This window comes from Hylobates moloch, unplaced genomic scaffold (assembly GCF_009828535.3).
Source record: "Hylobates moloch isolate HMO894 unplaced genomic scaffold, HMol_V3 SCAFFOLD_13, whole genome shotgun sequence".
Taxonomy (NCBI): Eukaryota; Metazoa; Chordata; class Mammalia; order Primates; family Hylobatidae; genus Hylobates; species Hylobates moloch.
Window position 1 is genome coordinate 6,389,054 of NW_026652288.1, and position 23,231 is coordinate 6,412,284.

Consider the following 23,231-nt stretch of genomic DNA (forward strand, 5'->3'; position numbering starts at 1 on the left):
TGGAAATCCAGAGAAATAAAGTCGCTTACTCAAAGTCACCCAGCTACATGATTTGTGGCTCTGGAAGTTCAGCTACTAGGACTCTTCCAACTTCCTACGGGTGTCACGAAAGCACAAGACCACACATTTACACACAGTTCTGATGAAACAGGGCTAAAAGGAAGATTTCTGTAAAAAGGTCAACAAGGCTTTCTAAGAAAACTGTAAAGATAAATCAATGATGAGTCGCAGTAATTCTCACCAATTAGGAAGCATCTTAGAAAAGCATTGGATTTCCTCTAACTAAAAACATCTATAAAAAATGATATCAAAATATAGGAAGATATAAATATCTAAATTTTAACACTGTCACCTTGCATAAATTAGGCTGAATAACTAATGGAATAAGACCTGAATTCAATTTTGTTCCATACTTTTTTACTGTGATCTGAAAGGGGTCTTGAGATGAATGATCCTGTACTCATCCTCCACCAGCCAATCGGTCTGTTTATTATTTGGCTTTAAAAAGAAACCCCTCCACCATGATGGAGCAAAAACTGTTACTTGGCTATGTCAAGAGAAAGCAATGCAATAAGTACAAAGCGTGCTGATTAACGCACCTTTGTCTATCTCTATCAGACAGAGAGCTAGATATTGATGGAGACTGCTATCCTCATCTGTAACTACATCAAGCTAGAGAGACTGTTATAATACAAGTGGACTGAGGCAGCCATAAGTAGAGAAACCAGGAATGCTTGCCCCGATCTCTAGTCTTCAGTCTTGGCCCTGTTTCAACTTTCAGTTTCATACGTGGAAAAATCGAAACTAACTCAGCTGAGTGTTAGTCAAAGAAGGTGTGTCCTGCTCCTTGATGACAGGTTGCTCAGAGACTGCTGATTTCCACCCCTATATAAAGAGAGTCCCCGGCATACAGGGACTGCTCTGCTCCAGGCATCTGCCACAATGTGGGTGCTCACACCTGCTGCTTTTCCTGGGAAGCTCCTGAGTGTGTTCAGGCAACCTCTGAGCTCTCTGTGGAGGAGCCTGGTCCTGCTGTTCTGCTGGCTGAGGGCAACCTTCTGGCAGCTAGTTACCAAGAGGACAAAGCAGCAGCTGGTTCTGAGAGAGCCAGATGAGACCAAAGAAGAGGAAGAGGACCCTCCTCTGCCCACCATCCCAACCAGCGTCAACTATCACTTCACTCGCCAGTGCAACTACAAATGCGGCTTCTGTTTCCACACAGCCAAAACATCCTTTGTGCTGCCCCTTGAGGAAGCAAAGAGAGGATTGCTTTTGCTTAAGGAAGCTGGTGAGTCCATGGTCCCAGACAGAAATCAGGATTCTCAACTATTGGGCAGTAGGGTAAGGTGCGAAGGGGCTGGGGACACACATAAGCTGGAAAGCTTCTCCAAAACTTGAGGTCACCATTTACCATTGCACGGTGAGCATGTTGTCCTATGAGAAAATAATTCAGTGAATTTTGGAGTGGGCATCTAGTCCTTCCTAAATCACAGAATTGGGCTGGAACAGGGGATTTGTGGAGCAAACCTGTCCCTCCTGCCACTTGGAAGCAAGAAGGGGTCTATGCAAAGGGCAGGTCCCTGTAACACTCGGTGTTTGGAAAGAGGCGGTTTGGGAAGTTTGTACTACTTTCTGAGTTTGCCCACAACACTAACGAATTTGGGTTTTCCAGAAACAGTTATTAATAATTAGGAAAGTTGGAAACACAAATAAAAACTTTGGCATAAAAACAGCAGTAGTTAAATCTTATATTTGAGTTTGTGTATATTCTTTTTTTTTATTTTTTATTTATTTATTTATTTATTTTTTATTATTATTATACTTTAGGTTTTAGGGTACATGTGCACAATGTGCAGGTTTGTTACATATGTATCCATGTGCCATGTTGTTTTGCTGCACCCATTAACTCGTCATTTAGCATTAGGTATATCTCCTAATGCTGTCCCTCCCCCCTCCCCCCACCCCACAACAGTCCCCGGAGTGTGATGTTCCCCTTCCTGTGTCCATGAGTTCTCATTGTTCGATTCCCACCTATGAGTGAGAACATGCGGTGTTTGATTTTTTTGTCCTTGCGATAGTTTACTGAGAATGATGGTTTCCAGTTTCATCCATGTCCCTACAAAGGACATGAACTCATCATTTTTTATGGCTGCATAGTATTGCATGGTGTATATATGCCACATTTTCTTAATCCAGTCTATCGTTGTTGGACATTTGGGTTGGTTCCAACTCTCTGCTATTGTGAATAGTGCCGCAATAAACATATGCGTGCATGTGTCTTTATAGCAGCATGATTTATAGTCCTTTGGGTATATACCCAGTAATGGGATGGCTGGGTCAAATGGTATTTCTAGCTCTAGATCCCTGAGGAATTGCCACACTGACTTCCACAATGGTTGAACTAGTTTACAGTCCCACCAACAGTATAAAAGTCTTACTATTTCTCCACATCCTCTCCAGCACCTGTTGTTTCCTGACTTTTTAATGATGGCCATTCTAACTGGTGTGAGATGGTATCTCACTGTGGTTTTGATTTGCATTTCTCTGATGGCCAGTGATGATGAGCATTTTTTCATGTGTTTTTTGGCTGCATAAATGTCTTCTTTTGAGAAGTATCTGTTCATGTCCTTCGCCCACTTTTTGATGGGTTTGTTTGTTTTTTTCTTGTAAATTTGTTGGAGTTCATTGTAGATTCTGGATATTAGCTCTTTGTCAGATGAGTGGGTTGCAAAAATTTTCTCCCATTCTGTAGGTTGCCTGTTCACTCTGCTGGTAGTTTCTTTTGCTGTGCAGAAGCTCTTTAGTTTAATTCGATCCCATTTGTCAATTTTGGCTTTTGTTGCCATTGCTTTTGGTGTTTTAGACATGAAGTCCTCGCCCATGCCTATGTCCTGAATGGTGTTGCCTAGGTTGTCTTCTAGGGTTTTTATGGTTTGAAGTCTAACATTTAAGTCTTTAATCCATCTTGCATTAATTTTTGTATGAGGTGTAAGGAAGGGATCCAGTTTCAGCTTTCTACATATGGCTAGCCAGTTTTCACAGCACCATTTATTAAATAGGGAATCCTTTCCTCATTGCTTGTTTTTGTCAGGTTTATCAAAGATCAGATAGTTGTAGATATGCGGCATTATTTCTGAGGGCTCTGTTCTGTTCCATTGATCTATGTCTCTGTTGTGGTACCAGTACCATGCTGTTTTGGTTACTGTAGCCTTGTAGTATTGTTTGAAGTCAGGTAGCGTGATGCCTCCAGCTTTGTTCTTTTGGCTTAGGATTGACTTGGTGATGTGGGCTCTTTTTTGGTTCCATATGAACTTTAAAGTAGTTTTTTCCAATTCTGTGAAGAAAGCCATTGGTAGCTTGATGGGGATGGTGTTGAATCTATAAATTACCTTGGGCAGTATGGCCATTTTCATGATGTTGATTCTTCCGACCCATGAGCATGGAATGTTCTTCCATTTGTTTGTATCCTCTTTTATTTCATTGAGCAGTGGTTTGTAGTTCTCCTTGAAGAGGTCCTTCACATCCCTTGTAAGTTGGATTCCTTCTCTTTGAAGCAATTGTGAATGAGAGTTAACTCATGATTCGGCTCTCTGTTTGTCTGTGATTGGTGTACAAGAATGCTTGTGATTTTTGTACATTGATTTTGTATCCTGAGACTTTGCTGAAGTTGCTAATCAGCTTAAGGAGATTTTGGGCTGAGACGATGGGGTTTTCTAGATATAGAATCATGTCGTCTGCAAACAAGGACAATTTGACTTCCTCTTTTCCTGACTGAATACCCTTTATTTCCTTCTCCTGCCTGATTGCCCTGGCCAGAACTTCCAGCACTATGTTGAATAGGAGTGGTGAGAGAGGGCATCCCTGTCTTGTGCCAGTTTTCAAAGGGAATGCTTCCAGTTTTTGCCCATTCAGTATGATACTGGCTGTGGGTTTGTCGTAGAGAGCTCTTATTATTTTGAGATATGTCCCATCAATACCTAATTTATTGAGAGTTTTTAGCATGAAGGGTTGTTGAATTTTGTCAAAGGCCTTTTCTGCATCTATTGAGATAATCATGTGGTTTTTGTCTTTGGTTCTGTTTATATGCTGGATTACATTTATTGATTTGCGTATGTTGAACCAGCCTTGCATCCCAGGGATGAAGCCCACTTGATTATGGTGGATATTCTTTTAATAGGAAACCTTAAAATTTTTTTAACAAATATGTCAAGGACTTAGCTCTCAAGAATGCTTACTGAGCATCACCACGCTAGTAACTGGCAGCATCTTGGAGAGAACTCAGCATGTTACCTTCAAATGCAACATCTTCCACTCCAGATCTGTTCTTCCTTCCGTCCTTGTCCTCCTGTCTTTCCTAGAGTACCTTCTCAACTAGTAACTTCAGCAACATCTCTAGCTTCTTTCCCTCCTTGTTTAACTTTTCTTTTTTTTTTTTTTTTTTGAGACGGAGTCTCGCTCTGTCACCCAGGCTGGAGTGCAGTGGCGCAATCTCGGCTCACTGCAAGCTCCGCCTCCCAGGTTCACGCCATTCTCCTGCCTCAGCCTCCGAGTAGCTGGGACTACAGGTGCCCGCCACCACGCCTGGCTAATTTTTTGTATTTTTAGTAGAGATGGGGTTTCACCGTGGTCTCGATCTCCTGACCTCGTGATCCACCTGCCTCGGCCTCCCAAAGTGCTGGGATTACAAGTGTGAGCCATTGCGCCCGGCCTGTTTAACTTTTTAATGAAAGCATAGCATACATGCACCAGATTACACAGATTTCTAGATAATGGAGGAAAACTGTTTTTTTTGGTTGTAAGAATTAAAGAAAGAGGAAAGAAACACAAAAGGTGGCTCCACAGTCAAGGACAGGTTTATTTTAGAGAAAACAAACCTGAGAGGGGCTTCTGGCTGAGTTATGTCAGAGCCCACTCTCTTACAGACTAAGAGTTTTAAGAATTTAGGGTGGGAGAGTTTATATTAGAGACTTGGACTGCTTCTGTTTCTCTTTGTTGTGCTTATCTGGGAAGGAGAGTTGTGTGTCTGTTCCTATACATCTTCCTGCAGCTGCAGGCATACCCACCCTGAATCTGCTTTTAGCTTCCCTATCTTAGAACACTGAAGAGAAACTAATGTGCTTATTAAGGCCCACTGTTTTACTGGGACCCATTGTATGAGAGTGAAGTTTGGCAGTTACCTAAGAGACTTCCCCTCAACCTCACTCTGTGCTCAAGCTGTCTTGTCTGTGTTCTACTGTCTGCTCTTTCTGGCTGCTTGTAGTTAGAAGAGAAGTGATTTCCTTGAAATGCATGAGGCTAGAAAGGGAGCTGGAACTTAAAGTGGTGGTGTTTGTCTGAGATGATGGTGTTCCTGCTCTGTCAGTGGTAATTAAAGGTTTAAATTCACATTGAAATTTAAATTTTAATATATATTTTATATATTATATTTAAAATCAAAATTTACCATTCTGGCTAAAGATGCTTCTAAAATATATTATTTGCTTTCCTGGCTTTTAAACTGTTTTGAAATTCTACTCAGACTGAATAGAATTAAAAATAATGAGCATCAGATCTGGGCTGTAATATGATCACTCATGTATGTTAACACTATTGTAAATAAATTACTGCTTGTCTAAGATCTTAATTATGCCTCTAAATTCTATTCCTTCCCTTTTGTTATTCTTCCATCCCTTTTAAATATACTCCTCAAAATTGTTAGCAGTTCTGTGCCACTGGCCAGGACTCTGTCTTACTTTCTCCAGTTTATCTGCCGCTATATCACCACACTTCTTAGGTAATTATGTTTTGTTTTGTTTTCGGGTTATAATGAGTGTCACTCAAACTGCCTCCCAGCATGATGGATTATAAATAGGGAGGTGATATAATGCCTCACTGTCCAATTGTAGAGACATCTGAGAGTTAAAGGGGGCACTAAAACTCACTCACAGATATTGTTTCGTCTACCATAAACCAAAACTGTTCCAGGCACACCAGCCTGGAGGCTTCTCTAGTTATAAAGACTTTAGGCTTTGGAGTCTAGGCATGTACCCTAGCTCTACTTTTCTCTAACCTTATGATCTTCAGCAAGTTGTTTAACCTTTCTTGGCTTCAATTCTTGCACTAAAAACCAGATAATAATTCCTTCCCCATGGGTTATTTAAGGGTTGAAAGCTTTAACCATATTACCGTGAATGATGTATGGTTAGGCCAGATACAGATTAAGAGAGACAAGAAAGAGGTTTGCACAGGTTCATTCTCCTAGAATGCAGGCAGGCAGGTATAGGACGCACAGGCCCATCCTTCTAGAATGCAGGCAGGTAGGTGTGTAACGCATAGACCCCATCCTCCTAAAATGCAGGCAGGCAGGTGTGTAACACATGCAAGAGACAGATGTTCTTCTCTGAGAAAACAAAATGACCCCAGAGTAAAGACCAAGGATATTGGCAATAGGAGGTTTTCCTATGAATAAACCAGTTTACCTCTCTGTCTCTCTGTAGTGAAACCCTCCTTTGGACCAGCCCCTCCCTTCATCACAGAAATTCCATTCTGCTATTTTGTACCACACTGAAATTTGAATGAACAAATAAAAACATCAAAAGAAGAGGCAGACACCAAAACAAATACACAGAGAGGATGTAGGAAGAAGAAAACTTCCAAAAAAATCTATAACTAGTAATTGCAGAGAGATAAGAGAAAGAATTGCATATATGAAACAAGAATAGAATGCCTGGAAAGGAATAGTCAGAATATGGAAGCATCTGGGGAACTAAAAATGGGGTTTCTAAAATTAAAATCTTAATGGAAAGACAAAAAGGTAAAGTCTTACCAAAATGAGACCAAAAAATCAGGGTAGACATAGGAAGGAAGATGATAAGAAAATAGTGGTTAAATTTAGAAACTCCAATATTCCAGTAATAGAAGTTCCAGAAAGATGAAAAAGTAAAAATTGAGACAAGATGCAAATAAGCAAATAATAAAAGAAGATTTTTCTTTGTAACATAAAGAGCTATGATTTGAGATTGAGGCCTTCCAGGTGGCCAGACAGTGAATAGAGAGAGATTCCTAGGACACCCTGTCTTGAACTTTCAAAACATTAGGAAGAAAGCTTCTGGAGAGGGAAAAAGCCATGCACTTACAAAGGAGTACAAATGAGGGTGTTATCAGGCCTCTGAACAACAGCATTTAAAACTGCGTGAAAACGACTTTACCTAGAATGTGATACCTGGACAAACAATTGATCACCAATCCATTTTGAGGCGTACAAGTCATCACTTTAATTCCTGCTTTACATTTTTTCAGGAAGCTTGTAAAGGGATTCTCCAAAATAAGGGAGTTGCCCAAGAGAGAGGGCGATGCAGAATCCAGGACAAGGAGTAGGGACGGGAAACGCAGAGTGAGGAGGAGTGTCATTCCCAGGCTGGCAGCTGGCCCGTGGACAGTCACGCCACATGGCGGGGATGTGGCTTTCTGCTTTGCAAATCCTGGTGCTGCCTTATTGTACCCTTTGGTGTCTGAGCAATTCTATTCATCTGCGTAACCAGTTCCCTGCATCCCTGTTTAGATCCCGAATTAAACACATACTATTCCCATTGGGTGGGATTGGTGTTGGGAACTAGGGTTAGGGGAGGGGAAATTAAAGAGAAAGTTTTATTTCTTTTTTTTACATTGAGAAAATACTACTTTTGCTATTAAAATAATAATGTGTATTTGTGAAGTTGTAAAATTCATGTATCACCTTGCACAGGTATGGAGAAGATCAACTTTTCAGGTGGAGAGCCATTTATTCACGACCGGGGAGAATACCTGGGCAAGTTGGTGAAGTTCTGCAAGGCAGAGCTGCAACTGCCCAGCGTGAGCATCGTGAGCAACGGAAGCCTGATCCGGGAGAGGTGGTTCCAGAATTATGGTGCGCTCCATGGGATGGGACTCTCCTTATTGCTACTGTTATTGTTAGTTCTTATATTTCCTTCCATCCTGGGCCTTCAGCCAGACCTGCTGAGGAACTGGAAGGGAGGAAAAACTAATCTTGCTTACTCTAATTGCTTTTCAAGCTGTGCACGGCGTTATAGCAGTTTTAGTTCCTTAGGGCTGTCAGTAAACAAGTTTGGCAAGTTAGATAATAGACCTTTTACTGAGATGACTGTCTTGTACATTGCAATTTAGCAAATGCAAGATCTATGGCCTTAGTTTAGACACTAGGTAGGAAAATTAACACATTTGACAGCGTTGTAATAAAATATCTCTGTTGGGACTGGACTGGATCCATGACTAATTGTATCAGAACCTCGTGGTGTGTGGATTGGCCAATGTGGAGGGCTCCAAGGGATTCCACCGTGTAGCCAGGATTAAGAACCGCTGAATTGTAAGGCTGCTGAGATTCCTCGCAGTTCAGTTTTCTGCAGATGTCATGTCCATATAGCAGTTCTTAAAACTTAGCAAGAGCTTGGAAAACATTAGTTCTTCTTATACGGACTGTCATGTTGGGAAACAGGTATAACCTGTTACAGTAGAATTCTCTGTTCTTGTTTCTATGAGCTGTTGGAGCCTTGAAGTCTTTCAAAGAGAAGCTGCATTTATAATCTGTTGAGGATGTTGCTGAGACATCTCTGATACCCCATCTGTGATGGTGCGGACATGGACTGTCGGGGAGGGGCACTGTGGATGTGCGTTGGAGGGTCCATCTGATAAGGGTTAAGCAGGTAGGAAGAGTCAAGGTGTCAGGTGCAGGCGAATTAGGAAGGGCCTACAAGTATGTAAAACCAAAACGGCAGTGAAGGGAGGCACTTTGTCACACAGGGGGTCTGAGGTTCAAAAGTGAACTTTGGGAACCATACTCAGAGAAAAAAGAAACTGAGGAAGCAGTGTGATGGAGACTAACTGGAGGGGTTTTCTGGGTAGGTACCCAGCCAGTGCCCTTCCTCCAAGATCAGCCATCCGGGACGTCCTCATGGTGTGCAGAGTAGGGACAGTACTGCGTGCCCAGGTCAAATCTCTCAGGCTTGTGGAAGAAAGTGGTATAAATTAGTGAATTTAGAAGCATATAAGAAAAGACACTGTCAGCAGCATGGAGACAATAGGAAAGCATGAAGTCTGGGGAGAACGGGAAGCATTGCGCCCTATTCCTATAGTGCATGAGTGGAGAGCCAGCTAGGTTTCCTTGATTTTTGTGCAGCAAGAGAATTTGGATGATCCTCAAATTATTAAACATAGATCAAAAATCTGCAATTATAAATATTTGCAAATAATTAGAAATATTTTTAGGCATTGTGAGGAACAAATGTATATAGATGCCTATCTGACCCATAAGCTGCTAATTTTCCACCTCTGGCTTAATGGGTCAGGGATGGGTCTATGAGCTTGAGTGGATGAACAGAGCTGTTTTAGAGCCCCACAACCTCTACAAGTTTGGTAATTTGCTAGAAGGACTTCCAACACTCAATAGCCAGCTATACTAATGGCTAGGGTTTATTAGAGTAAAGGATGCAGAACAGAAACAGCAGGGTAAAGACATACATATCACCAGAGTCCAGAGAGTCCAGACACAGGCTCTGAGTCCTTCTCCATCCCAGGCCTCACAGGTTGTACTTTCTCTCTAGCAGTGAACTATAGGGACATATTTGGAATGTCTTTGCACAGGAAGGTCCATTTGATTCTTAGGGTCTGAGGCTTTATACAGGGCTAGTCATTTATGCACATGCTGCTATGTAACCAGCTATTGGAACTGAAACTCAGGACCCCAACAATGCAACCAAGGAAATCGTGGATTTTGTTAAACAATCCTGAGAAGTCTTGACAAGTTGATTCAAGATGCCCCATTGCTCCAGGTTTATACACCTCACCAATGATATATAGAATATTGTAGTCACCATATATGCAGGGATTGGCCAAGATTCCACCACGGTTCCAGGTTTTCCTGGAAAGATGTAGCGACTGAGCAAACAGACCTGCTCCATTAAATCTTTCTTCCCAAGAGCTTTGGCAAGGAAAAGCTGAGGACAGAAGGATAGTTATCATGGACATATAGCAAAAGTTGGAAAGGGGGCAGAATATAGCAATTGACTTACAGATAGATCCTCAGATGACTTGGAAATCAACTAGGTCTGTCTTTAGTATAACTGATAAGTCTCTATGTTTTTGGTTTTGAACGTAATTTCTGGTCTGTTTGGAGGTCAGGTGCTCAGTTACTTGCCTTTTCACAATGTGATATGCCATTAGGAATTTATTTGAGATCAATTTTTAGAACGTTTTGAGTTTTAAATCATGGACAGTTGCCTTCTTCTGGCTCCAGTTTATGCTAGATGTTTTGAGGGCATATGTTACATACGGATAAAATAAAATTAGCCCCAAATAGGAGTTAAAATGACTTTTTATAATATTAGAGGATAGTTGCTTAAAGAGTTTTTGGAATCTCCAGCTTCTGTAATTTGAAAGTAATTTTAAGAAAAAGAGTCAACTCTTAAAAAGTCACAAAACTAGGAAAACTCAGACTTAATCAACTGCAAGGAGTGACTCAGCCATTGAGAATACCTGTACTTAAGAGGTAAGTGGATACCATGAAGAAGCAGAGGAAATTGGAGGGATGATAAGAGAGGTGGAGTAGAAACTAGTGTGACAGAAACCAAAGCGAAGGTAATTGTGAACACTTTCTGTGCTCCCCAAACGACACACTATCACAGCTCTTCACATACCATGTTGCAAGGAGGGGTCTGTTTACACTTTATTCCCACACCAGGCTTCCCTTTCTCTTGGTTTTCTTGGCATCTAACACAGTTGTCTCTGACATCACATAGAATGTCTCTAAATATTTAGTTGATGAGCCAACTATCAAGAAGATGTCCAGAAGAAGCTGATGAACTTAGCCAAAATACTAGGGATCTTCAACAGAGCAATTTTATCTGTGTGATGGAAAGAAAAAGAAGTAAATTTATAATTGTTCATAAATAAGTCTAGAGGCATCCAAATATATCTACCTGCCTCAAAAATTACATAATTTGTATGCAGGAATAAATGAAAAACCTCATTTAAATATATCAGTAAGTGCTCATATACATGCACAGAGTTTTCAAATAATCAACTAAGTATTTGCATCATTATTTTACATATATATTTAGTTTTTCAAGTTTGACACAAGAAGAAAGTATAATTTATATCTGAGTGAGTTTTGTGGATATAAGGAAAAGTGTCTTTTTAAAAATGTAAACAAGATATATTTTATCACAAGAGATCTAAATAGCCCGAGGGGCTCGGTCCTTGGATAGAAAAGTTTAAAGATGATCATTTTCCCTCAGGTGAGTATTTGGACATTCTCGCTATCTCCTGTGACAGCTTTGACGAGGAAGTCAATGTCCTTATTGGCCGTGGCCAAGGAAAGAAGAACCACGTAGAAAACCTTCAAAAGCTGAGGACGTGGTGTAGGGATTATAGAGTCGCTTTCAAGATAAATTCTGTCATTAATCGTTTCAACGTGGAAGAGGACATGACGGAGCAGATCAAAGCACTAAACCCCGTCCGCTGGAAAGTAAGTACACAAGGTCGCTTTTGCTGATTTTCTTCAAGAAAACATTCAGGAATGACTTTTTTCAATTAAACTGAAAACAATACTGATACAAGAGAACTCTGGACTTCGTAAGGCAGTCCAGAAGTCAGGTTCTTGGTCTTTCAGCTCTGTTAGATTAAAACTATACTTTTCTTTGCCTTACTTCCCTTTTCTGAAAACTTGAAATGATTTCCTTTGGAAATATTGTGAGGATAAACATCAAAAAATATGCTCAGTGCTAGGAAATGTTTGGAAGAATATGTTCATAGAAAGTCTAAATTTATTTTTAAAACTCTTGGCTTATGGATGGACAGATACCGGTTCCTCATAAATTCTGCTGCAGTGAATTTCTGGAAGACATTAGGGGTAAAGTCATCCCCAAGTTGTAGCAAAATGGGACCTTTATTCCCAGATTCATGCTTTAGGGCTGGCCCCACTACCAGCTACTAAAAGCCTAAAGTCCATACACATGCGAGCCAGCTCCATATATGCAGCTCCCACTCCGTGCAGACACGCATGACTGAAATCCCAGTTTTCTACCTTTGACTGCTCATCAGAATCAAATCAGGAGGCTGTTTAAGAAGCAGCTTCTTGGGCCTCATATCTGCTGCCCTGAAACGGGGCCTGTGGTGAAGGCAAGCATAGCAGGGAGGGCTTGCACAAACATATATTTCTAACAAGCAGTCCCAGTGAAATGAAAGATAAGATGCAGAGCTCAGTGCTAGCACAAACACACAAAAAGAGATGTGGGAAAAGTCATGATAGAAAGCTATGTGTGCTACCATACTGTGAAATGGCAAAACAGGCTGAGCTTAAGTGGAAGGCTTCATGTAGGAGGAAGCATTTGTCTATGCTCTGAAAAATGGAAAGAATTTTCGTAGGTGGCAAAGACCTGAAGAAGAAAGGCACATCCAGACTAGAAGGCTTGCCCGCACAAAGAACAGCTTTTCCTTCAAAGCTGCCTTGGCTGTTTTTCTAACTCCCATGTCAGCATTCCAAATAGAATTAAGGAGGAGGGAAAGGGATATTCTATCATTTTCCTGAAGCTGTCCTGTAATATGTGGAAATGGGTTAGGGGAAGCTGGAGATGCTACTTTCAAAAATGTTTAATAGGTATGTTGAACTTGAACTTTTGGTTACATGTATCAGGACATGATTATCAGCCACATTCCCAGGTCTAGAAGGAACTGGAGAAAAGCTAAAGAGAGAGGTCTGATAGGAAAAACAGGGACGCAATCCACCAGGAAGGCAGAGGCTCCAGCTGGAGGGCTAAGCTGCCTTAGACATGTTGACTTTCCTGCCTGCCCCTCTCCTGTCCCCACCTCTCTCCTCTTCCCCGTGTTTCCTGTTACGGTCTTCCTCATTGTTCTCTTTTGGTGTCCTTTTTTCAGATGTGTAAGTATTTTTTCCCCACAGCTTGGTTTTCTCCTATCTCATGGCCTTTCTCTCAGATATTTTGACTCCTACACTGGCTCCCATTCATCTGATTCACTGTAGATTTGCCATCAAGATCCTCTTTTGGTGGAAGGCTAGTTTCTGCCTGTTTGGAAAACCAGATTATTGATGTATGCAGGCTTCCAATTGATGTAAATTGATGCTTGTGGATCAGGTGCCTGTTCTTAGTCCAATCGTACATTGCACTCAGAACCTAGTTTCCTGAGGCTGCCTCCTCCACTGTGAGGCTGTGGGCTGGAAGGTGTCACCAGCCGTGTCCCCGGGACAACAGCACTGGGCATGCGATTGCTCACTGGGAGGCTTTGTTGTGACCTGTAGGCTTGCTCCAGCAGCATGGGAGGAGAGGGCTACTTCTACTCCCCCATGCCCAGTCCCACACCCTCAATATTGTTCCCCTTCCAGCTCCTACGGCTTGCTTTTCTCCTGCAGAAGCCCTTCCAGTCTAGCTGGCTGATTCTGGAGTCAAAGTCCGTGGATGTATGCCCATGATGTATGTCTTCTTTGATAGTCAAGTCTGCTCATGATTCAAACCTACATGGAAGGGCATTCCTTCCCTGCCAGGCCTCTCCTTACCCTGAGCCTGGATAGGGCATGGGGATGGGTGACAACCCCTCCCAAGATGCTCACAGTCTATTAAGGAAGATACCATGAAAGCAAATAGCAAAATTATCCTATGACCAGGGGCCAGTGGAGGCAGATATCAAAAGACTGAGGAGCAAAAAAGAAGAGGAAAAATAAAGAGTGAGCAAAAAAGGCAACATCGAAGTGTTGACAATTTCTTCTCATCTGACTACAGTGGCATCTGACTGGTTCAGATGATGATATTAGTGAAATTCTATGTAGAATAATCCTTTCCATGGAAACCCTTTAGATGTGGGTTTGTCCTGGCTCTGTGTTGGGTTGGCTGTCACCGTTTGTCACCTTGGGCAAGTCTCTTCACTTCTTGCCTTTTCTAGGACTGACGTTTATTTTCAAATGATGGTAGTATGTATAGAATAATACACTGTCCACACTCATACACACACATTTGTTTACTTAAAAGACTGTTGAAAGAGAATATTAATGATTTTGAAAAACTCTTCTTAGGTATTACATGAAAAACAGACATATGAGGCCAGGCGCGGTGGCTCACGCTTGTAATCCCAGCGCTTTGGGAGGCCGAGGCGGGTGGATCACGAGGTCAGGAGATCGAGACCACGGTGAAACCCCATCTCTACTAAAAATACAAAGAAAATTAGCCAGGCGTGGTGGCGGGCGCCTGTAGTCCCAGCTACTCAGAGAGGCTGAGGCAGGAGAATGGCGTGAACCCAGGACGCGGATCTTGCAGTGAGCCGAGATTGTGCCATTGCACTCCAGCCTGGGCAACAGAGTGAGACTCCATCTCAAAAAATAAAAATAAAAATAAAAAAAAAAAAAGAAAAACAGACATGTGCTAGAGGCCCTCATAAGAATATATTAAAAATCAGCAGAGAAAACAATGTTTTTAAAATGTGCTTTTCTGGGTTATGGGATTACACATGATTTATTTTTATGCTATTTTATAGTTTATATGTTTTCAATAAGTACCCATTATTTTGTTGTCTGAAAATATTATGACTCAATCAAACATAATCTAGATAAGTTTTTGAAAGTTTATATTTTAAGAATGTTTGTGCTTCTGACACCATATTCCTAAATTTCAGGGCTAGCTTTCATTTCCCCAAAGTAATATCTTTCTAGAATGTTCCTCAGCTTGTAGAGTCTCTTTGCTCAGAAGAGATGAAGCTTGAAAAGGGGGAGTGAGGTTTGGGGGAAACAGGATGGAAAGCTCTCTGCAAATCAAACACTACCATTGCCTTTCAGGTGTTCCAGTGCCTCTTAATTGAGGGTGAGAATTGTGGAGAAGATGCTCTAAGAGAAGCAGAAAGATTTGTTATTGGTGATGAAGAATTTGAAAGATTCTTGGAGCGCCACAAAGAAGTGTCCTGCTTGGTGCCTGAATCTAACCAGAAGGTTGTATAAAGCAAAAGTTGTTTTCTTTATCGTCATACATTCAGATTGATTTCCAAAAGGGAAGTCTCTCAGCCAAGGACCTCACACATTATTATTTTAGAGGGTTCGGTGGTGAGAAATGGGAGGAGTGCCATGTCAGGGCAGATAGGGCTGAGGGCTGCCATTGGCTCTGCCACCTCCCAGCTGTGGGGTCTTTAGAGAGCTTCAGTTTCTCTATCCACGATGGATAGAGTGGTACTTTGCAGATGATACAGTTGTATATAGATTCATGTAGATATTCTTGCTATATGATTCATATAAGTATAATGTCCCTATGTGTCATACATGCATGACATAGCCCCTAAACATAGAACTAATGAATGCCACTCTATTGATATCAAGATTATCACTTTATTTAGTTGAATAATCTCTATGTATAATTTTGTTATGTTGCACAGAATGTAGAAGAAGTGTTTCCCATTTAGTTTTCTAATGTAATGACAATTGGATCCATCCTGTTAGCACAAATTTCATACACAGATAAAACAAGGTTGGCCAAAGCATGTCTACACTGTGGAGCTTCAGGTATTACTAGAAGCCGGGTATCTAAAACTGTGTTCTCAGAAGCTACAGAAAAAAAAATCCATTAATAAGGAACTTCCTTATTAATGAAAGATACAAACTTTAAAAAAATTATGATAGTATAATTGAATCCATAAAATTAAAAATATGTCACACATATCATAAAATTAAAAGTGAAATGTTAACATGATATACTGAATTGTATAAAATAAAGTATTATATATAAAAAGTTATTTAAATCCATAAGAATCTATTAACACCAAAAAAGCAAAACATCCAGTGGGCATAAGTAGATAATTTACAGAAAAAAAAAATGGTGAATAAACATTTTAAGAGCATTTGATATTGTCTATATTCAAAGAAATACAAAATAAAATATGAAGCATAAAGTTGCAGTAAGAGAAGCAAGTTCATAGTTAGCAAGAGTATAAATTATTGCAACTTTCCTAGAAAACGAATTGCTAACTTTATAACCTTTATAATAGCCACATATTTGAATTTAGAAATTCTACCTTAAAACATGAGAAATATTCACAGAAGTAGAGAAATACTTATGTAAGGATATGTTACTGCAGTATTAAGAATAATACCGGCCGGGCGTGGTGGCTCACACCTGTAATACCAGCACTTTGGGAGGCTGAGACGGGCGGATCACGAGGTCAGGAAATCGAGACCATCCTTGCTAACACGGTGAAACCCCATCTCTACTAAAAATACAAAAAAATAGCTGGGCGTGGTTGCAGGCGCCTGTAGTCCCAGCTACTCGAGAGGCTGAGGCAGGAGAATGGCATGAACCCAGGTGGCAGAGCTTGCAGTGAGCGGAGATCGCGCCACTGCACTCCAGCCTGGGCGACACAGCGAGCCTCCGTCTCAAAAAAAAAAAAAAGAATAATACCAAAAAAAAATAAAGATAGCCTGTCATTCAGCATACAGAGAATGAGTAAATCTGTAGGTTCACAGAATGAAATGTTACACTGACTAACAAGCATATTCCAAAAATTTTTAAGTGACAAGGAGAAATTCTGCTAATATAATAGTAGGTACAGATAAAAAACAGGATGCAAAATTAATTTGAAGTTTAATCCTAATGTGTAAAAAAAAGTATCTCTACATAATTCCTTTGGTTATCTTGGAGTAGTGGAATTATAAGTAGTTTTAGTCACCTTTATAACTTTTTGAACTTTAAAATTTTGTAACTTAAGTATTAGTTTTATTATTTTAAAAACAGCTTCTCCATCTGCCATCCAAAAATACACATACAGGAAAATCTCTACGCCATATGCTTAAGTAATGCTAGGAGCTCAAAGAGCAGACATTCATTCCTTATGCTTTAGACTTCCGAGGCTCTAGGTAAATGGTTCAACTTTAAAAGGTAATGTTGAAGTGAACATGAATAAGAAAATCCCAGAATGGAGGACAGGATGACCATCAAAAAGAAGAGAAGGGGGATAGAGGAGGTTTTCCTCTATGCACTATTTTATTTGATTTTTTAAAATTCCATCTTAATAGTTAATATGACATCAAAGAAAGTCTGGTTGAGTGCCTCCTTTTTAAGAGGGACTGTTAACCCTTTGACTCATTGCCATTTTCACTAATGCTTCATGAGCCACGTTTTATCATCCCCATTGTATACATCAAGAGGCCGAGTGGTAGGTACTCATTTACCTGACTTGTATTGGGGCAAAATCTGAATTTTGATGACCCCAAAGCCCACAAACCTTTTAGCCAGTTTGTTTCGAGCTTCATCAAATCACCTGGGATCTTGTGAAGCGGCAGACCTCTACTCAGTGGGTCTGAGGTGGGCCCACCACTCTGCACCTTGAACTAGTTCCTAGATGATGCTGATGCTACTGGTACCCCACTAGACATTCAATAGCAGGCCTGCGCCTATCCATGCATAGGAGTTGGCAAATGCTGGCCCCAGGGATGGGTCTGGCCTGCCACCTGTTGTAGTACAGAATGCAAGTTAAGACTTAATGAGGGAAAACATCAAAACAAGAATCGTATTTGTGACCTGTGAACATTATGTAAAAGCTGGTTTTCTGGGTCCATAAATTAAGTTTCAGTGGAGCCCAGCCAAGCTATTTTTCTTATGTATCGTCTGTGGTGGATTTTGGGCTGCAAAGCACAGTTGATTAGTTGTGACAGACTATGTGGCCTGCCAAGCAGAAAATATTTGCTACCTGGCCCTTTACAGAAAACATTTTACAGACGCCTATCTACAAGGATAGGTATAGAAGGAATACCTTGCCATCAACAGTGCAGGTACAGCTTCTCTATACTTATAGAAGTCATAACTATTTATAAGTGATGTTAGGGTAATAATAAAATCCTCAGGTAAATCCACCCTTTAGCTCCAAAAAATGGCATTCAAGAGAGTTCTGCTTTATAAATTGAAAAGGAGGAAATTAGATACATGGTGGACACAGTCATTGGAAATATCACGTGAAGAGGAAAAGGGCTCTCCCAAAGTGTGAAGGGATGGGGAAATTGCCTTGGAGTTCACTGTCAGGGAAGCCTTCAGGATGAAGGTTCTGATGTTTGACCTTTTCAGCAAAGAGCAGAGAATCCAGGCCTGCTGTGATCTGTTGGAAACCGAATGCACACAAACAGAGCCTTGTCTTGCGAGGGCCATGCCAAAGGCAACTCAAGGGAAATGAGAAATGCTCGATCCAAAATAATACAATGCAAACACTACAGGTGGACAGTTGAGCTCACATACTGAGAAATGCACCTGAAACTAAATTTGTATTAACTTCTCCTTTGCAGATGAAAGACTCCTACCTTATTCTGGATGAATATGTGAGTATTTCCAATGAGTTAGAAAGTTAACAATTAATTAATTAGCAACAATGCCAGAGTTGAGTTCCATGAGCATAACTATCTAGTACCTATCTGTCCTTCTTAATTAGCACTTCACAGTTTGATGGTCAGTGATTACAATTACGCCAGAGCCCTCACTTCACAGGGTCAAATGTGGAGCTAAACACTGGAACAAAATAAGCTTGAACCCAGGTCCCAGCATTGGTTTGCACTGAGCACCATGTGATATTGTCTGCCATATAGCTATGCATCCGTGGATGTCACATTGAACCCGTTATCACACACAACAGAGTCGTCTGTTATGTAGTCCTGGGCTGGAGGCTCTCCTGAGATAGGGCATCCAGCCTACTTTGGCGGAAGGCCATATCACTCTTCTCATTATCTTGGACAAACCAGGCACAGCCAGCTTGTCTTCTGATTGATAAACCTTAGCTTTCGTAAGGAGAGGCTTATGTTTCTGCTCCAAACACCACTGATATTATTCCTACTCCCACTGCCTTCCAAAGGAAGAGGGAAACCTACCCTTCTCAAAATTAAAAAACAAATCACTTTCCCCTTTCCTGTCTTTTTTTTTTTTTCTAGATCTATAGCCTTTGCCACTCTTCCTAGCAAAGGACAAATAATTCCATTTGAAGACATATTTTAAAGAAATGAGCTCCAACAACCTTGAATTTGATATTTAAATTGGATTTGTTTTTTGGAGAAATGCTTACTGTCACTTTTGATGTTTGCTTTTCTTTCTTTCTTTTCTTTTTTTTCTGAGATAGGGTTTCCTGTCACCCATGTTAGAGGGCAATGGCACAATCTTGGCTCACTGCAGCCTCAGCCTCCTGGGCTCAGGTGATCCTTCTGCCTCAGCCTCCCAAGTAGCTGGTACTACAGGTGTGCACTACCACACCCAGCTAGATTTTTATGTATTTTTTGTAGAGATTGGATTTTGCCATGTTGCCCATGCTGGTCTCCAACTCTTGGGCCTCCCCAAATGCTGGGATACCAGGTGTGGGCCCCCATGCCCAGCTGGTATTTTGTTATTTTCAAGTTAACCAATCATTGTTTATACTCATTTCATTTCTTAACAATATAAGCTTCCTTAATAGAGCATCAGGGAAAAGGTGATAAGGAAAATATTCAGTTTCCGGGTCCAAGGTAGAGAGGAAAATTCAAACAATTTATTTTTGGAGTGGAAATTATTATGATTGACTAGGGATTTTGACCAGCATCCCTCAACAAACTCGCTGGTCTCCGCATATTTGGAAAACACATCGTTGAACCAAAATTTGCTTTTACCAATTGAATAACATTTTGCTTCAACAAGTATTACTTGAGCTCCTGTGAAACACTCAGTGTAGGTCATAAGGAATGTGAAGAAATCATTTCGGCCTACAGAGTAGAATAGGACAGAATAAAACAAATGAAAATGGATGGAATAAGATCAAAACAAAGAGCCTTCGCAGGTCATGGAAGACTCTTCTTGATCTGGCACCTGCCTGCCTCAGCAGCACCTTTCTTTTCATCCTCTCTCCATTTCTCAAAACAAGCCTTTATTAATATTTATGTATATGCGTGCATGCACTGAAGCATGCACATTGTTACTATTCCAGAAACACCATCTACCTCCATTTCCCCAGTACATCATGCTATATCACACTTCTGTGCTTTTATGATACCATTCCCTCCAATTTAAAATCTCAACACATAATTCAGATGTCAGCATTTGGGGGAAGCCTCTCCTGATTACCCCTTCCCCCAGTGGAACTACATCTGCCCATGTGGGGCATATATCATTCTGTTTATTGTGTGCTTAGGTGTCTACTGTGCTTAGCCCAGCCTTTTCCACCAAATCATGAGCTGGTTGAGTAGAGAGATGGGGTCCAAGGGGTTCAATATCAGCCACAGATTTCAAAACATATCTGTCGACATGACTTTCATATCGAATATCAAAAGCTATTTGGGATTAATAGTCTAGATTGAGTTTTACAGGATTCATCAGATGGAAATATACCAGTTTCTGTTATGAATTTTCTAGATGCGCTTTCTGAACTGTAGAAAGGGACGGAAGGACCCTTCCAAGTCCATCCTGGATGTTGGTGTAGAAGAAGCTATACAATTCAGTGGATTTGATGAAAAGATGTTTCTGAAGCGAGGAGGAAAATACATATGGAGTAAGGCTGATCTGAAGCTGGATTGGTAGAGTGGAAAGTGGAACGAAACTTCAACACACCAGTGGGAAAACTCCTAGAGTGACTGCCATTGTCTGCAATCTTATCCCGTTGGTATTTCCCAATGGCTGAAAACCTGATTTTCTGCTGCACGTGACATCTGATTACCTGTGGTCACTGAACACATGAATAACTTGGATAGCAAATCCTGAGACAATGGAAAACCATTAACTTTACTTCATTGGCTTATAACCTTGTTGTTACTGAAACAGCACTTCTGTTTTTGAGTTTGATTTAGCTAAAAAGAAGGAACACACAGGAATAATGACCTCAAAAAAGCTTAGATAAGGCGCCTATACACAGGACCTGACATTTAGCTCAATGATGCATTTGTAAGAAATAAGCTCTAGTGATATCTGTGGGGGCAATATTTAATTTGGATTTTATTTTTTAAGCAATGTTTACCGTGATTTCTATATTTCCATTTTGAAGCTATTTCTTGTTCCAGGTTTGTTCATTTGACAGAGTCAATATTTTTTGCTAAATATCCAGATACCAGTTTTCACATCTCAGACATTACAAAGTATCTGCCTCAATTATTTCTGCTGGTTATAATGCTTTTTTTTTTTTTTTTTGCCTTTATGCCATTGCAGTGTTGTACTTTTTACTGTGAAGTATAGAAATAGTCAACAAATGTTTCCAAGAACATATGATATGATAATCCTACCAATTTTCAACAAGTCCCTAGAAAGAGATAACACATGGAAAGACGGTGTGGTGCAGCCCAACCCACGGTGGCTGTTCCATGAATGCTGGCTACCTATGTGTGTGGTACCTGTTGTGTCCCTTTCTCTTCAAAGATCCTGAGCAAAACCAAGATGCACTTTCCATTTGATGATGGAGTTGACGTGGGGGCAGTGCTTGCATTGCTTTGTTCACCTGTCATTTGGCCACATGAGGCTGTCAAGCAAAAGAACAGGAGTGTAGTTGAATAGCTGGTTGGCCCTACATCTCTGAGAAGTGACGGCACACTGGGTTGGCATAAGATATCCTAAAATCACGCTGGAACCTTGGGCAAGGAAGAATGTGAACAAGAGTAGAGAGAGTGCCTGGATTTCATGTCAGTGAAGCCATGTCACCATATCATATTTTTGAATGAACTCTGAGTCAATTGAAATAAGGTACCATCTAGGTCAGTTTAAGAAGAGTCAGCTCAGAGAAAGCAAGCATGAGGGAAAATGTCACGTAAACTAGATCAGAGAACAAAATCCTCTCCTTCTGGAAATATCTCATGCAGTTTGTTGATATCACTTAGTATCTTATTGCCTAAAAAATAATTTCTTATCATTGTTTCAAAAAAGCAAAATCATGGAAAATTTTTGTTGTCCAGGCAAATAAGAGGTCATTTTAACTCAGCTGCAATTTCAGTGTTCCTCGCTAGGTGGCATTTAAATGTTGCCTGATGTCATTAAGCACCATCCAGAAATTCTGCTTCATAGTCTATTTTCAAGACTTGGTGATTTTGAAAGTTTTGGTTTTTGTGACTTTGTTTCTCAGAAAAAAAAATATTCCTACTTAAATTTTAAGTCTATAATTCAATGTAAATATGTGCATGTCTCATCCAGGATAGGATCGGTTGTCTTCTATTTTCCATTTTACCTATTTACTTTTTTTGTAAGAAAAGAGAAAAATGAATTATAAAGTTGTTCCCTATGGGTTTTGATTGTGTCTAAGCTATGATGACCTTCATATAATCAGCATAAACATAGAACAAATTTTTTACTTAACATGAGTGCACTTTGCTGATCCTCACGGCACGGTGGCTCACGCCTGTAATCCCAGCACTTTGGGAGGCCAATGTAGGTGGATCGCAAGGTCAGGAGTTCGAGACCAGCCTGGCCAACATGGTGAAACCCCGTCTCCACTAAAAATACAAAAATTAGCCAGGTATGGTGGCGTACACTTGTAATTCCAGCTACTCAAGAGGCTGAGACAGCAGGATTGCTTGAACCCTGAAGGCAGAGGTTACAGAGCCAAGATAGCGCCACTGCACTCCAGCCTGGATGACAGAGCAAGACTCCATCTCAGAAAAAAAAAAAAAAAAAAAGCAAGAGAGTTCAACTAAGAAAGGTCACATATGTGAAAGCCCAAGGACACTGATATACAACAGGTATTCAATCAGTGTTATTTGAAACCAAATCTGAATTTGAAGTTTGAATCTTCTGAGTTGGAATGAATTTTTTTCTAGCTGAGGGAAATTGTATTTTTCTTTCCCAAAAAGGAATGTAATGTAAAATGAAATAAAACTATAAGCTATGTTAAATACATTTTCAGCTGTTTTATCCACTATTATTCACATGCCACGCTCACCCCCCCCCACCCCCCCACCACCTAATGCACTGTCAGGATTTTCAAGGCCTTAATGTTTAAAATATTCAAATGTTAATTTCTCTTAAAGGGGAGAAATAAGGACTTCTAACATTACAGTAAATTCAAATTCAGTCTATATAGTGTTTTGCTTTATGTTTTCAGTTTTAAATGTGAGTGTCAGTTTTGTAAAACACATTTAATTGGGAAAGCAAGGAACAATTTCATGGAGGTATCTTACATGTTAAGGGAAGATATTTTATGTTGCATTTAATTATTTCTTTTTTTAATCCAAAATTTTATTTGGCCATGTTTGTCTAGAAGTGACAATATTGTTTCTTATATTAACTAGAACCGGA

The 23,231-nt window shown here is 40.4% G+C and overlaps 1 protein-coding gene across 1 annotated transcript; it reads left to right on the forward strand.

Annotated features, from left to right (window-relative positions):
* The first annotated feature begins 908 nt into the window (after positions 1 to 908).
* Positions 909 to 22,885, forward strand: RSAD2 (radical S-adenosyl methionine domain containing 2). Its single transcript, XM_032172132.2, has 6 exons — positions 909 to 1,288; positions 7,724 to 7,885; positions 11,268 to 11,497; positions 14,813 to 14,962; positions 18,293 to 18,325; positions 20,373 to 22,885. Exons 1-6 carry the CDS (start codon positions 943 to 945, stop codon positions 20,535 to 20,537), a joined length of 1,086 nt encoding a protein of 361 aa, XP_032028023.1. The 5' UTR covers positions 909 to 942; the 3' UTR covers positions 20,538 to 22,885.
* Positions 22,886 to 23,231: the final 346 nt, after the last annotated feature.